The sequence below is a fragment of the Cebus imitator genome, unplaced genomic scaffold (assembly GCF_001604975.1).
Source record: "Cebus imitator isolate Cc_AM_T3 unplaced genomic scaffold, Cebus_imitator-1.0 Scaffold624, whole genome shotgun sequence".
Classification (NCBI taxonomy): Eukaryota; Metazoa; Chordata; class Mammalia; order Primates; family Cebidae; genus Cebus; species Cebus imitator.
Window position 1 is genome coordinate 259838 of NW_016107939.1, and position 17272 is coordinate 277109.

General features: G+C 36.5%; 2 protein-coding genes across 2 annotated transcripts in view; one reads left to right on the forward strand and one right to left on the reverse strand.

The window, feature by feature from the left end:
• Positions 1 to 17272, forward strand: part of MPDZ (multiple PDZ domain crumbs cell polarity complex component) — a 165833-nt gene that overhangs the window by 20391 nt on the left and 128170 nt on the right. Inside the window, exons 2-3 of the mRNA XM_037734472.1 lie at positions 7925 to 7999; positions 10447 to 10613. Coding sequence (XP_037590400.1) covers positions 7984 to 7999; positions 10447 to 10613 — 183 coding nt within the window. The 5' untranslated portion in view covers positions 7925 to 7983. The remainder of the gene's footprint in view (positions 1 to 7924; positions 8000 to 10446; positions 10614 to 17272) is intronic.
• LOC108295201 (glyceraldehyde-3-phosphate dehydrogenase-like) lies at positions 1929 to 2714 on the reverse strand. Its single transcript, XM_037734471.1, has one exon. It carries the CDS (start codon positions 2610 to 2612, stop codon positions 2127 to 2129), a length of 486 nt encoding a protein of 161 aa, XP_037590399.1. The 5' UTR covers positions 2613 to 2714; the 3' UTR covers positions 1929 to 2126.

Below are 17272 nucleotides of genomic sequence, written 5' to 3' on the forward strand. Positions count from 1 at the left end.
ATGATTTTATATGTTTATTTTTTTCCTAAGCTAGCATGTACATAGCAGGATTGTTAGATAAAATAACAGATGCCCAGTTAAGTTTGAATTTCAGATAAATAACATTGGATTTTATTATAAATATGTCCCAAGTATGGCATGGGACATAGACTAAAAAATTATTCATTTACCTGAAATTCAGATAGCTAGCATCTGTATTTTTATTTGATAACCTGGCAACCCTATATTAAGATACAAAATTTAAAAAACACAAAAGTAATGCAGTACAAAGTAAGATTATCTCAGTGTCCTCCAACCATGGCATATCCCACTATTAGTATCTTTGAAAAAGTTGCATAATAGTCTGTGCTTTTATAAACATAAACCTATCAGTTTTTACTTACCTAAGCAATTACCCTCCTCTTTTTCTGTACAAAGTGGAGCACCTTAATGTGTTCTTCTGTATATTCTTTTTAGTAAATTTGACAATATATTTTCATCATGTGATTTTGCAAGACAGTTTGGAAAATATGCCAGTAGTATGATAGAGTTTCGGCTTTAAAATCAGGTGCACTAGGGTTCAATTCCAAGTTCCCCCACTTACTAGCTGTGTGACCTTGAATAAGAATGCGAAGTCTCCTTTTCTCTGTTGCGTTATCTGGAATAATGTGCCAGGCATGGGAGGATATTGTGGGGAGCACCAAGTATCCTTCACAGGATATTGTCAGAGTCCCCACATGCATGATGGATCGTGCCTAAACTGCACTTGCCTAACACTGTGGTGCCTAACAGATACTGAATTCATTGAGCTATTATTGGTATGTCTTGTGGTTCTGAGAGATAAGGCTATTGGAACAGATTTTAGGTTCAATCATAACCTAATAGTGATACAGCCACAAGCAGCATACATGAACAGCAGCTAGAGGGGAACTGGTATTTTTTTCTGTACCAGATTTGAATACAGTTGTCCCAACCATTGGAACATGGAGGGCCTGAAACCAGACATAGTGCCTTACCCTATATATACAGGCCTATTTTATTTTATTGTATTTTGCTTTATTGTGTTTTGCCGATACTGCATTTTTGTAAACAAATTGATGGTTGTGGCAACTCTGTGTCAGGCAAGTCTATTGGTGCCATTTTTTTTTTTTTTCCAATGGTATGTGCTTACTTTGTGTCTGTGTGTCACGTTTTGTTAATTCTTACGGTATTTCGTGCTCTTTATTATTCTTAGCCTGTTACAGTGATCTGTGATAAGTGATCTTTGATGTTACCATTGTAATTATTTTGGGGTGCTACAGCCCTGCCCATTTAAGGTGGTGAACTTAATCAATGTTGTATGTGTTCTGACTCCTACAACTGGCTGTTTGCATTATCTTTGGAGCTTCTGAGGCCTAGAAGCTCAAAAGCTAGAAATAATTTAGTGAGGAAGGCATGTTGAAAGTAGAGATAGACCGAAAGCTAGGTCTGTTGTGCCCAACAGACAAGTTGTGAATGTGAAGGAAAAGATCTTGAAGGAAATTAAAAGAGCTTCTCCAGTGACTGCATGTAAAGCAAAACAGTCTTATTGTTGGTATGGTGAAATTTTAATGATCTGGATGGAAGATCCAACCAGCCACAACATTCCCTTTAGCTAAAGCCTAATACAGAATAAAGTTTTAACTCTGCTCAATTCTGTGAAGGATGAGAGAGGTGAGGGAGCTACAGAAAAAATGTTGGAAGCTAGCAGAGGTTGGTTCATGAGGTTTAATGGAAGAAGCCATCTGCATAACATAAATGTGCGAGGTGAAGCAGCAAGTGCTAATGTAGAGGTTTCAGAGAGCTATCCAGAAGATCTAGCTGAGATTATTAATGGAGGTGGCTTCACTAATCAACAGATTTTTAATGTAGGTGAAACAGCTTTATATTGAAAGAAGAGGCCATCAAGGATTTATTCATTTATTTATTTATTTTGGCTGAGCACAGGGGACTTTATTGATGGTACATGACAAGGTGGGGCTCCCTAGGCCCCTCCCTGTTCAAGGGTCTGCATGGAAACTGTGAGGAGGGGCAATTCACTGTGATGGGGGACTCTGTGGCAGGGACTCCCCAGCAGTGAGGGCCTCTCTTCCACTCGTGCTCTCGCTGTGGCTGGTGGTCCAGGGGTCTTACTCCTTGGAGGCCATGTGGGACATGAGGTCCACCACCCTGTTGCTGTAGCCAAATTCATTGTCATACCAGGACATGAGCTTGACGAAGTGGTTGTTGAGGGCAATGCCAGCCCCAGCATCGAAGGTGGAAGAATGGGTGTCACTGTGGAAGTCAGAGGACACTACCTGGTGCTCAGTGTATCCCAGGATGCCCTTGAGGGGGCCCTCCGTTGCCTGCTTCACCACCTTCTTGATGTCATCATATTTGGAAGGTTTTTCCATACAGCAGGTCAGGTCCACCACTGACACATTGGCAGTGGGGACACGGAAGGCCATGCCAGTGAGCTTCCCGTTCAGCTCAGGGATGACCTTGCCCATGGCCTTGGCAGCACTAATAGAGGCAGGGATGATGTTCTGGAGAGCCCCAGTGCCATCACGCCACAGTTTCCCGGAGGGTCCATCCACGGTCTTCTGGGTGGCAGTGATGGCATGGACAGTGGTCATGAGTCCTTCCACGATACCAAAATTGTCATGGATGACCTTGGCCAGGGGCGCTAAGCAGTTGGTGGTGCAGGAGGCATTGCTGACGATCTTGAACTATTTAAATCCATCAAGGATTTAAATAGTTCTGAGAAGTCAGTCCGTGGCTTCAAAGCTTTAAAGAGGCTAGCTTTCTCATTAGGAGCTAATGCAGCTGGTGATGTCAACTGGAAGCCAGTGCTTACTTGCCATTTCAAAAATTTTAGGGCCCTTAAGAGTTATGCTAAATCTGCTGTGCCTGTATTCTCTGTACATGGAAAAAGAAACCCTTGATAACAGCACATCTATTTATAGCATGGTTTACTGAATGTTTTAAGCCCACTGCTGAGACCTACTGCTCTGAAAAAAGTTCTTTTAAAATATATTACTGCTCATTGACAAGACACCTGGTTATCCAAGAACTCTGATAGATTTTATAAGGAGATGAATGTTTTTTTCATGTTGGTAACACAACATCCATTCTGTAGCCCCTGGACCACAGAGTAATTTTGACTTTCGAGTCTTATTATTGAAAAAATATGCTTTGTAAAGCTATAGCTGCAGTACTTAATGATTCCTCTGCTATATTAGGGCAAAGTAAATGGAAACCTTCTGGAAAGGATTTACCACTTTAGATGCCATTAAGGTATTTGTGATTCATGGGAGGAAGTCAGAATATCAACATTAGCAGGAGTTTGGAAGAAGTTGATTCTAACTCTTATGGATAGCTCAGAGGGTTCAAGACTTCAGTGGAAAAAGTCACTGAAGATGTGGTACAAATCTCAAGAGAACTAAAATTTCAAATGGAGTCTGAAGATGTGACTGAATTACTGTACTCTCATGGTAGCGTTTGAATGAATGAGGAGTTGCTTTTTATGGATGACCAAAGAAAGTGGTTTCTTGAGATGAAGTGTGTGCCTGGTGAAGATGTGAACATTGTTGAAATGAAAACAAAGGATTGAGACTCTTACATAACTTTAGTTGATAAAGTACGAGCAGGGTTTGAGAGGTTCTATTGTGGGTAAAATGCTATCAAACAGTAATCACATGCTATAGAGAAATCTTTTCTGAAAGGTAAGAATCAATCAATGTGGCAAAGTTCATTGCTGTCTTATTTTCAGAAACTGTTACAGCCACCCAGGCCTTCAGCAAACCACCACCCATGAGTCAGCAGCCATCAGCACAAAGGCAAGACCCTCTACCAGCACAGACTGTGACTCACTGAAGGCTCAGATGATCACTAGCATTTTTTGACAGTAAACTTTAAAAAAATGAAGATGTGTACATTGTTTTCTTAGACATGATGCTGTTGCACATTTAATAGTCTACAGTGTAGCATAAATGTAACTTTTGTACACACTGGGAAACCAAAAAATTCATGTGACCCCTTTTATTGAGAGATTCACTTTATTGCAATATCTCTGAGGTATGCTTGTACCATTTTTTTTTGTAAATACATACCTATGATAAAGTTTAATTTACAAATTAGTCTCGATAAGAGATTAACAACAACTAATAATAAAATAGAACAATTACAACAATATACTGTGTATTCTTAATTCTCTTTGTTTAGGGATTTATTACCTTGAAATGTAAAAGCAATGTTTTTGAATGTACTTTGGATATCAATTTAAAGAGCCTTACTTCTTGAGGGTTTTTCTTAAAATCTTGGATTTTAAAATTGATTTGTTTAAAGATTTATGAACATGAACATTACATAAATGGTGATTATTCCTGATCTTTCTTTGATAGACCCACCAGTGTTATGTAAAATATATGATTCTGACTTCTTCATACCTTGTCTGGACAGTTGGCTAATTTGAGTGTATACAGCAGTCTATTCCATTTCAGACTTCATTCATTTTGGGTCTCTGTTCCTTTGGTTTCACTTTATGTAGGCCATGGTCTGTTTGAACTTGGAAACAGGGAAGTTGAATCTTCCTGTGTTCTAGAGGCAGCATATTGAAGAAATTAAATTGTGGACTCTGGAGCTAGATGGCTTGTGTTAGGATCCCCGCTCCATCATTTACTAGTGGTGTGGCCTTAGACAAGTTACTTAACCTGTTTGTACTTCATTTTCCTCATTTATAAAGTGAGAGGATTGTTTAAGTATTAAAAGACTTAATTGGAAGCATAATTCGAATAGTACCTAGCATGTGGTAAGTGCTGTGTTTGCTGTTGTCTTTGCTGCTTCTGCTTCAGCATTAGTGCTTATCTCCTTCTTATCATATCCATATCTTATCTCTGTTTTTGCCTCTCTGATTCATCATTGTCACTGCTTAGCATGAATTGCCCAGAAAAAAAAAAAAAAAAAGAACTTGACATTCTTCTGACATGTTAGATCTTTTTTAAGTCATGCCAATTGGCCATGACCCACTGTTATGATTCAGGTCCCCATATGTTTCCATACAGTATTGAGATGGGCAAAAAGGGAAGGGAAATGGTAGGGTGATGAAAAGGTGACAAGAGGAATTCATGGCTGCAAGTTGAAGGGAGTGAACTCAATCTATCTAAAAAATTCTGTGATTATAAATGAGTTTATTTATAATTAGAACTGAATCCTCAGGATGGGAGTATCAGGGACAGAAAGTAATAATTAAAAAAAGATTCTTATCTTTTTGTCAGGGTTGCTAATGGTGAAATCCCCTGAAAAATCTCAAAAAAAGCTATACGTTTACTTTAGGGACATCCAAGCATAGAAAATAAACTCTGAAACTGTAATTAAAAAAAACACAAACATTGAAATATGAAAGAGCTCTCTTGTCTGGGAGCTATTTTTTTTTTTTAATCTTTGTGTTTTGGGGGACGAAAAAGTAATTCTGTTTTAACATAACTGACTTGTAGGTGAACTTTCCAACAACAGTGTTTTTCTCAATTAGGAACTGCCTACGCTGTCCTTTCTCTGCAGACTTCTCATAAATCAGTGAGCTTCTAAATTTGAGATCTACCTCCCATGTATTTCATGAACACTGTCTATCTTTTGAATTAATTTTTTCTGTGCATACCAAACACATGGATAATTTTATCCTTTCAAAACATTATAAACATCATTCATTTGTAAATAGAGATTCAGGTTCAGAAAAGTGACTTAATGAGGGCATATAGCTAGTTGAAATTTAAATTCAGGTCATCAGACTCTCTAGTCCATGCTTCTTCATTGCTATCAAGCTTCCTACTGGGTGATTAAATATGCCTTTGTAGCCCTGGGCTTGCTTACATTGGGGTGTCTTTATTCAGGTGATTTCCTGCCTCAACTTAGAGCAGCTGGGACTATAGGCGCATGCATCATGCCCAGCTAATTTTTGTATTTTTCGTAGAGACAGGGTTTCACCATGTTGGCCAGGCTGGTCTTAAACTCCTGAGTTCAAGTGATCTACTGGGATTACAGGTGTGAGCTACCATGCCCAGCCCTATTTTTGTGTTTTAATTGCAGAAGTTAATTATTTTTGAGAAGGGGAGTGGCTAATAGAAGGCTGTTTAATGGAGGAGTATTATATTCTCTTTGTAAATAAGAGTAAAAAATATCACCAATTCATTTGTTAATATTTCCCTGTATTAGGCCTTCATGAAATAATGTAATGCTTGGCCTTGGAATGCCCATCTATATGGACTATATGGACTCAGCATTAATCTTGAGTAAATATATCATAGTTACAACTTATGATGTGAGCTGGGAATTGGCATACTTTATCTCATTTTCCAAAATATATGCAATGAATGTGTTTTTAAGGAAACTAAGGTTGAGATGATGGTCCCTTGATCAAGGCCATACTTCTATTTAGATTTCAATTCCAGGTCAGAGCTAGTGTCCTCTTTTCTTGACACAAAGGCAGTTTTAAAAACAAGTGCCGGTAGTTAAGCTATTTGACATTTGAAGTGGAGTTAATGTTTCAAATAGTATATTCTAAATTGGGATAAGGCAAGTCAATATGTACTGTTCTGTTATTATACAGAGCTAATTGCAGGCATTGATGTTCTGTAGCTCTGCTCATCTACATCACATATGTCCTCTTTTGCCAAATGAATTTTGTCTTAAAGAAGTAACAGGGCAACTTGTCCTTTCTAAGAGGAATCCCATTTTATCTTCCAGATAAACAATGAGAATGTGTGGTGATAGATTTCTTTTCTCTATTGAAGGAATGACTTACTGACTGTCTTCCTGATGATTCAGCGTTTTCTATGAGGCAAAAGAGAAATGGAACTATGGGGATAGTTGTGCAGATTTGTTTGGCAGCAAAGGCTCAGAGTGGGTTAGTGATGTGGATGTCAGCAATGCAGATCTATATCCAGTACTTCAAAATATCTAGTTAAGTATTGTCAGAGAAACATGAGATACGTGGATTGGAGGAGTTGAGAAGATTTCTTTGAATGGGAAAGAAGAGAACATTATAGTCAGGAGAGTATTTTAAGAACTTTTGAAAAATTTAACACTGTGCTCTGTTTTGTTCAGTTTTTCATCCACGATTTAATATATTATCTTCCAGTGGTTCATGTACTGCTTGAGTGTCACATTCATTTCTTTTATTCATTTTCCATTTTTTTTCTTTTTGACATGGAGTCTTGTTCTGTGGCCCAGGCTGGAGTGCAGTGGCACGATCTTGGCTCACTGCAACCACTGCCTCCTGGGTTCAAGTGATTCCCCTGCCAGTGATTCTCAGCCTCCTGAGGAGCTGGGATTACAGGTGTGCGCCATCACACCTGGCTGATTTTTGTATTTTTAGCAGAGACGGGGTTTCACCATGTTGGCCAGGCTGGTCTCAAATTCTTGACCACATCTTGGCTCCCAAAGTGCTGGGATTATGGTGTGAGCCACTGTGCTCAGCCCACAGTTCATTTCTACTAGGTATGTGTGTATTGTAGCCTCAGTTAGGGGTGTAAGCCTTTAAGGACGGGATCACATTTTCTACTTTTTATGTTTTTGCCCACAGAATTTCTTATGTGGAGATAAGTAAGCTCCTTATTCTACACTTGGTCATCTATAAGTGAATACAAGATTATAGTGGTCTGTATTGAGAACTTCTTTTTGAAACTTCCGCCATCTTATTCAAAACAGAATTTTTGTCTTTTACCTGATTATGCAAGTATTATGGATAAATATATACATAGAAGATAATTTTGAGTAAGTCCTAAAATGATTACTTTTTTTGTCTATAAAGAGAACTGTCTTAAGTTATATCAACAAGATTTTAATGGTCAAAGGAATTAGTGTTGTATCAAGTGTTCTTTAGAGTATTTAACTTTAGAATATAAAGTTCTGATAAAACATAACCATTCCATTTTATTTCTTTTTTCCACAGAGTTCTATTTTAATTGCTATTATTAATCATTGTAGAGAAGAAGACTGAACTTTGAAAAAATGTTGGAAACTATTGGTAAGACTTATTCTTTTCTGCCTACTTTTATAAGAATTGTAACTCTTCCCATTGGGATTTTTGAAATATGATGTGTTTTATATAGTGGGATTCTGTCTGTAATAACTTAGACTTAAAAAGTTTTTATGCACTAGCATTGTACTAAGGTAATATGTTTCTGTATTTGGACAATTTCATTGTAAGTTTTGTAAAAAACACATTATTTATAAGCAAAAATTAAAAACATATTATGGATTTTAGTAAGCCCAATTCTGACTTATCAGCCCAATTCTGGTTAATGTCTGTTCCTGGAAAGCATTGGAAAGATCATTGCCTTTACTTGAGGCAGGTGAAGTACTACTGAGCTCTTGCGATTAATTGGTAAGAGATGCTTTAAGGCAGTTTAATTTCTATATGAGATAATTTAGGTTGAAATATCTAGATTTCCCAGACTCATGTGTTAATAATCTGCTTTTCCCACTGCTCTTTGGTTTTAAAGAGGCTAGTTTAAAGTAGAACCATTTACTGGTAGATATAGCAGGTGCGGTACAATACATGTAATTAGCTTACACTCTAGTCCCTTACCCTATTCCAGGTAACTCTTTGGGTATGACTAAATGGAAACTGTTTGGATTTCACCCTGACACCTTAATCATTATGGCAGATACCTTGACAGCGATGGGTTTGAGGTATAGAGTGAGAGTCAGTGGCAGTAAAGGGAGAAGGAGCTGTTTTTGTGATCATGGGGATCACTATGATGACTTTTGTTCCTGGCATAGGCATATAAACTCTGCTGGTAATGAAAATGTATGTATATATATATTTCCTTCACTCTCCATTTTATACTAAACCCACATACTATAAAAACTACTAGTCCACATAGGAAAGTCTTCATAGGAAAGTGGAAAACAAAGGGCAAATATAGAATTATTTAAACCATTGTTTTCTAGTCTTTATTCTTTTTTGTGCTGAGTTGCACACTTTCCAAAGAATTGATGTGGAAATTAATATTAGATTTGTATTCTGAGATACCATGGGAAATATAAACCAGAATAAGATGCTCATGTGTATCTTTATCATAATTTGTTTTTAAAATTCTGCATATGAGTAAATATTATTTAAGTATGTGTATGCTTATGATCAACATTAATTCATGTTTATTCACCCTTTCTGTAAGTTTTAGATTTGGTGCCATAGAAAGTATCTCTGGTGATTCCTTTTTTTTTTTTTTTTCTTTTGAGATGGAGTCTCACTCTGTCACCCAGGCTGGAGTGTAGTGGCATAATCTCGGCTTGCTGTAACTTGCGCCTCCCAGGTTCAAGGGATTTTCTTGCCTCCGTCTCCCTAGTAGCTGGGATTACAGGCATATACCACTAGCCTGTCCAATTTTTGTATTTTTAGTAGAGACGAGATTTTGCTGTATTGGCCAGGCTGGTCTTGAACTCCTGAGTTCAAGTAATCTACCTGCCTCGGCCTCCCAAAGTACTGGGATTATAGGCATGAGCCCATGCCCCACCAATTCCCACTTTTTAACGTTACTGTGATACAGCAAATACAGTTAAATAGATGCACTTGTTACCATCATGAATCTAAGTAATACATCTGAACAATCTCCACTGAAAAAAATTTTGGCTTCATTTATAATACTCTGTAAAGATATATATCTGTTTATGTGTCTGTGTTTCAGGGAGACATTTTTGACTCTTATTTGTGGTAGAAACTGTCTGGTAGAAGTATGCTTGTAAGATGCTAGGACTATTAGGACACACTTACTCAAAATATTTACTTTTGGCAACTTTGTGCCTGATTTTTACAGTGCTCAATACTTATTTGAATTGGTTTGGTTCGAAGCAGGTATAAACATACTATCTTATTTGCTGTTTAATTTTGGAGAAAGATGTTTAAAGTATTAAAAAATACTCAGTTTTTTGTTTTTTGTATTCTTGTACTCCATTAAAAAATGTGTACTTTCTCTACAGTTTTCTTTTCTTTTTTTTTTTTTTTTTTTTTTTTTTTTTTTTTTTTTTTTTTTTTTTTTTTTTTGAGATGGAGTCTCGTTCTGTCACCCACCCTGGATTACAGTGGCCTGATCTCAGCTCACTGCAACCTCTGCCTCCCGAGTTCAAGCTATTCTCCTGCCTCAGTCTCCCAAGTAGCTGGGATGACAGGCATGCACCACCACATCCAGCCCATTTTTTGTATTTTTAATAGAAACGGGGTTTCATCATGTTGCCCAGGCTGGTCTCGAACTCCTGAACTCAAGTGATCTGCCTGCCTCAGCCTCCCAAAGTGTTGGGGTTACAGGCATGAGCCACTGTGCCTGGCCTATAGTTTTTTATTCAGTTTAAAAGAGACAAGTTTATGCACTCAATAGAAGCTGTTTTAGGATCTTCATAAGATGGAGTCCTCATAGGCTGGACATGTGTCCTTTGAATCCTGTTACTGACAAATGCTGCTCTTTGGTATAGACAAAAATCGGGCCCTGCAGGCAGCAGAACGCTTGCAAACCAAGCTGCGAGAACGTGGGGATGTAGCAAATGAAGACAAACTGAGCCTTCTGAAGTCAGTTCTGCAGAGCCCTCTCTTCAGTCAGATTCTGAGCCTTCAGACTTCTGTACAGCAGCTGAAAGACCAGGTAAGACATCATTCACCCAAGCAGGCATTCACGGCATGGCATAGATCTTGTGAAAGGCTTGTGTTTTTCTGAAAGGCTGATTTTTCTATGTGTTAATGAATAGTTAATGAAGTCATTTAAACCTCCAAATGAGACATTCAGATTCACTGTGGCTTTTTTCCTCCTAGTTATTTTTGTAGTGGTTGTTGCTGTATATTGTAGATGATATGACATTGTGTTGAAAGCTGTGTGGATGCTGAAGAATGAGTTTCTACAGGAAAAACGGGTGATAAAAATATGTTTAATATGGTTGGCTTTAGACTTGGTTTCCATCATCACTCAGGCTCATTGTTCATGTGATCTTGCTCATTTAGATTCGGACATTCAGTATACTTACAAGATTTCAGATAAGCCAGGATTTGCATGTGTAATCATGTGTGTGAGGAAGGGAAATCACCTCTATTTTGACAGTAAAAGGAATAATTACATTGTCATCAGTTAGAGGAATTGCAATTCTCACTTCTTTAAAGAGTGTAAGTAGCAATTGCTTCCATGACAGCTCAGATGGTGATAAACATTAGAACTTCTAAATGTAACACAGTGCTTTTTTGTTCTGTAAAAATTATGAGCATTAAAAAGTCAAGCATTTATATTAAAATTGAAACATTTCACAATGACAGAATGAAAACTGAAGTCAGATGTTCTTTGAACTTAGTTAACTTAATCACCATCTTGTGCTTTAAAAAATATTTTAAAAATGGTTATCTTCAAGATTTGAAGTCAATCTAATTATGCCTTCAATGCAAGTTAGTTTTCATTCTAACGTCTTTAGCATTAATTAAATTGTTAGAGATGACGTGTTAGCAAATATTCTGCCTTAAAAGGTTAAAAATGAAACTTGAAGATTAGTTCCATAAATGAGTGAAAGAACAGCTCCAGTTAAAAAAAAAAGCACCAAAATATGGCTAATGCAAAAGAACAAATAATAATAAGAGATAATAAATTTGTTTAATGTCATGCAACTTCTTAAACTAGATGTTTTGTAGCAGATAAAGTAAATCAAGAAGAATCTTCACAAATACTTTTCTGTAGTGAATTTCTATTTAATGGTTTTGGAAGTTGTGATCATGAATTTAAGGTGTTTTTGTTATATGTAGTTGTGTTTGTCTCCTTTACAAGTTGTTGAAAACACTGATTTTATTATTATTGTTTTTTGAGACAGTCTTACTCTGTCACCCAGGCTGGAGTGCAGTGGTGTCATCTTGGCTCACTGCAGCCTCTGTCTCCTGGGTTCAAGCAATTCTCCTGCCTTAGCCTCCCGAGTAGATGGGATCATAGGTGGCCACCACCATGCACAGATAATTTTTGTGTTTTTAGTAGAGAGGGGGTTTCACCATGTTGGCCAGGCTGGTCTTGAACTCCTGACCTCAAATGATCTGCCTGCCTTGGCCTCCCAAAGTGCTGGGATTACAGGAGTGATCTACTGAGCCTGGCAAGATTGATTTGCAGTACTGGTTTTCAGAATGGATTGACAAGCTTTTGGAGAAACCAATATTCTGAATAAAAGCATAATTATGATGTGGAAAATTATCTGCTTTTTCAGAGAGTGTAAAGAAGTTGAACAGGTATCTTCTCTTATTATTATATTTTCTGAAAACATGATTAGAATGAGAAGAAACATTGAAACAAAAAGTGTGCTAGCAAGTGTGTTGGGAAATACCACTGGCCTAGTGAGATAACTGTTGAAATTTCCCTTGTAGCTAGTCTTATATAAAAGTAGAAATATTTGTGCATACAATGTCTCATGAAAGGAGAGTACAAATAGGCCTGCCTCTTAAACTTTGTTTTATCATTTCCAAATGAAAGTATGATATGGTCTCTAAGACTATTAGGGTCTCACCTGATTCAGATGAAACCCACTTGCAAATTTGTTCAGCCTGAGATTAGCTACAGCATGATCTTATTGTTTTATTATTGATAGGCACTGATATATTTTAAGACTACGTAAATTATGAGGTCTGTGAATTCTGTGGGGCATGTCTTACATATTTTTGGACTTTGGCTTTCTTGTTCACATCTTCATATACAGAGGAAAACTAATCCTGAAAGGGACCAAGGAAAACATCTGGCTTATACCTGCAGATTACAATGGCTTAGAGAGGTCAAGTGATTTGATTATTATAAGAGTAGAGTTAGAACTAGAACTCAGTTTTCTTTGGAGCCTGTCTTACATCGTCTTCTCTTTCTTTCTTTTTTTTTTTTTGGTTTCCGAAGGTAGAATATTGGTCCCTAGATGCCAAGAGTTTCTGTTTGTTTCAAATCATTAATAACTTTTTACAGTGTCTGTGACTCTTTAAAATCTCCGTTCTTTACTAATTCAAGTCCATTTGTTGACCAGATTTTTTCTTATATGACTAGAGTAAAAACTTAAAACCTTATATTATTTTCTATTCTAAAATTTAAATATAAGTATTCTAGACTTATGTCAGATTTAAATTTTCTATGTAGTTTACCAGCTGTTGATTTATTAATATTTATAGTTTAATAATTAATGAATTTGAGGAATAAAATTAGTTTTATTCTTTTACGCCAGTGGCTATACAAATCTGACCAATGACTAGCTTATGTTTATTACCTTATACCTTACTGGTTTTCAAATGTATAATTTTAAATGCATGACAGGTACAATTTACTATCTCCATCTTTTTTACTATTACTAGAAAATACAACCTTCTGATTCTCCTTTTCTACCAGTCTCTTGTTTTTTAGAGAAGGGACTGAATAATTGAAAAGCCTGAGGTATATGCAGCATATTGGAGAACATGATCATATTGTAGCATTAATGACAGATAGCTGACATGCCGTGTTGAATTAAGCCTACAATTTTTTTCCCCTCAGATCCTTCTCATTACTTCTATTCAATAATGTTTAATTTTTTCAATTTGCTTCTTCAGTATTAAGACTGCCCGTAGAAATCAAACTGTTTCCCTTTGGCAAATTAAACACTTGACAGGTGTATAACTGAGAGGGCAAAAAAGCCATGTGCTATTTAAATATTGTCAAAAATATTAACAGATCTGAGAATATAATTGATGTCTCTGTTTAACTCTGCCACGTTGTGTATTGTTCTAATGCCAGCTAAAAGGATCCATGCTCTTAAACCTGAATAATCTCTAATAGCTGTAGTTCATTCCCTATTGCATGATTCCTGTTTAAGTGAAGAGAAAAAAAAAAAGAACTGTGACTATGTGTCAATGATCTGTCAAATGCAAATTCTCAAGTAGTGTCCTCACTGTCACCTAGTCATCACTGCTGATAACTACAGGGCTTAATGTGTATTCATGACAAAAATCCAGCTATTATGGGGGAAATAAACACGTTAGCAGTTTAATAATAGAAACTTGTCAGCCTTGAGGATATTGGATTTACATATTTATTCTATGAAGTTTCTCCAGTCCAGTATAGGTGGATGCTACTTTCTTGATTAATTAATTGCCTTGCCTTAAGAATAGACCACAGGCACTAAATTAATCTTTTTACACTGAGCTATCTGTAGGAAAACTGTGAATTAAAGTGATTAATTTCAATAGAAATTTAGAAGAATACTTAGAAATCGACATTGCTAAGATTGTTTTTAAAGCTATGGCAACAGAGACCAATTCTAAGATTTGTGAAATAACGTGGATAAGTCAGGTTGCAAAAGCTGCTTAGATAGCAAATAAGCCTCAGAGCACGGAATTTTCAGGAGGTCTCTCCTTGTCAGTGACCTTCAGACTTTTTGGAGTGTGGCTTTCTATTGTTTTGTTGTTGGTGTTTGTTTAATATTTTTAGGTTTATAGTTCATTCACTTTCCTCCCAAAAAGTGTAGGCTTACACACATATCATCTAGATGCATAATGTATATGCACACAAAATTAAGGCAGATTTTTCTTTGGAAAATTTATGATAGTTCTTGAAATAACTATAGAGATGTTGTGTTAACATAGGATCAGGGTTGAAAATTACTCTTAAATGCTGATTAGAGTAACTAGATCTTTTTTGAAATTTTTTTCATGAAATGAGGTCTTCATGACATAAAATTTTGGTTTTATATTTCTGCGTTTGTAAATTTTCCCTGATTATATTTCGAAAAGAAATTGAAGCAACTTCTGATGGCAAAACTTATTAAATAATGAATGATTCAAATGTAAACTTCAAGAAAGACCAAATAAAAATACCACAGAACTAAATATATCAGGACCTTGGATTACTGAAATTGAGTATGTCATTTAATTTGTTTCCCAGAAGCAAAGGCAAAAAAGAAAAAATAAAGAGAGAGAGAGAGAAAACAGAAAGGCCATGTATTGTTCAGTGTGGGATTCAGTGAACTAGGTTTCCCTTGGCAGTGGGAGGGTTATCTCATGGAGGCTCATATTCTCATATTCATTTAATAATCAACCTTTGTTGAACATCTAAAATTAATAAAAATACAAAGAATAATAAGATGAAAGTTCTCACTATTTAGAGGGGAAAATAGAACATAGAAAAAAGCAAGGTGAATAGTAAAAGAGGAAGGAATTAGTAACTTTGACTAGGCAAATTATATTTGCCTCACAGTAGAGGCGGTAGCGTGGAAGATGGGTCTTGAAAAATTAGTTCTGCAGAGGTGGGGAAAATGATTTCAGGTAGAGGGAGCAATGTTTACAGGGATACAGAGCAGATCTCAACTGAGGATTATTTTATGCTCTCCCTTCCCAAGGGAAACTTGGCAATGTCTGGAGTCAGTTCTTATTGTCATGACTGGAGGATAAGGGAGCTGCTACTGACTGGTAATGGGTAGAGTTCAGGGATGCTGCTAAACATCCTTCTTCCATGCACAGCATAGCCTCTTACAGCAAAAAATGATTGGGTTTATAATGTCTGCATTGCTGAGATTGAGAAACCCTGGTATGGATCCCCGTGCAGACCTGTATTATCAGAGCAGTAGATTATATGAGGGGTATTGGCAGGAGAGGAAACTATGGAGCCAGACTGTGAAGAACCTTTTCCAGCAAGACGTTTCGTTTGTTGGTTGGTCATCTTTGTTCTTTTGCATTCATTTTTGTTTTTTTTTCTTTGAAATAATATTAACTTTATCTTCTAACCCTTCTACTCTACACATTATTTTAGCAATCATTTTGTTTTTTATATCTTCACTTGTTTTAACCTAATAAAAGCGTCCTAACAGGCTGGGTGCAGTGGCTGAGGTGGGCAGATCACTTGAGGCCAAGAGTTTGAGACCAACCTGGTCAACATGGCGAAACACCGTCTCTACTAAATATACAAAAATTAGCCAGGCACGGTGATGCACACCTGTAATCCCAGCTACTCGGGAGGCTGAGGCATGAGAATCACTTGAGACTGGGAGGTGGAGGTTGTGGTGAGCCGGTATCACGCCACTGCACTCCAGCCTGGGTGACAGAGCCAGACTCTGTCTTAACTAAAAAAAAAAAAGCATCCTAAAATAAAGTTAAAGTAGTGGTTTTAATGACATTTTGATAAGTAAGATCTTAAGTTATCATTGCAAAATGTATTAACTGTTCTTTAAAAGAATACTTCTTTCATCTTACTAATTCTAAGAATACAGTATCACATCCTAATTTCATAATAGTTTTTCTGCCCAAGGCCACACAAGGTAATGTATACTTTGTGTGCATTTTTTTTTCTGATGCTCAAAATAGGAGCAAATTCTAGAAAACTTAGAGATGTAGATAGTCAATGTGTACTTCAGAGGTTCAGTTGCAAATATCTCAGGTAAGCAGGGGTTGCTAGGTGGAACACACACTATACCAAGACATTTCTGAGGAGTCTTTATTCTGTAGATACAGATTTGTAAGACTACAAAGAGTTCGTGGCCAAAGTATGTTGCTTTTAAGTAGCGACAGCATCGGATCAAATCATTTCTTAAATTTATTATTTTAGATTGATGGAAAAATGAGAAATTTTGTGAACTGAGCATTTTCTTGCTCTATTTTGAATTTGACAATCAGAAGATACTGTTTTGTTTGATTCATATCTTAAAGAGAAGTGCCTGTGTTTCCCTCTCTTTATTACTTGTATAAATGACAAAAAAAAAAAAGACTCTTTCCCTATAATTTCTAATTTGAGACTGAAAGGAAGATGATTCACTTATAGGTTTGCAATAAATAAAGAGAAGATGACTACTGTCTCCCAAGAATGTTTAGGTTAAATTATGACTTGGTGTTGGTAGGGGAAAGAGGACAAAAAGAAAGAAATACGCTTTGATTTCATTAACAAGAACTATCTAAAAATGGAGTGAAACTCTTCCCAGCTGATGTTGCTTATGAAAATGAAAATGGTCTTTCTTACACCTGAAATAGTTTTACTTTTATGATTGAGCTTTGTAGCCACCTGACAGCAAAGTGTCTATTTCTTGAGACTGTAGTGTACATTATCTAGGAGAAGTTAAAAGAGAATGAGTGGTTCTTATGTTTTTACATTTACCGTAAAGTTTATTTACTGTAGGAATTTCAAATACTTTATTTTTGGTACAATAACAGCTTTTAAATGTTTGTTCCTTTAGCTAAAAGTTTGTAAATATAGAGCCATTGAAGGGACTAAAATTTTTGTTTTACCGTGGGCAAGAAGGCACTGTTCAAGCTTTTTATACAGTGCTGGATTAAAATGCAACACCATCTTGC

Coding starts and splice junctions, on each gene's coding strand:
- LOC108295201 (XM_037734471.1), bottom strand. CDS start 2,612: ATGACCACTGTCCATGCCATCACTGCCACCCAGAAGACCGTGGATGGA.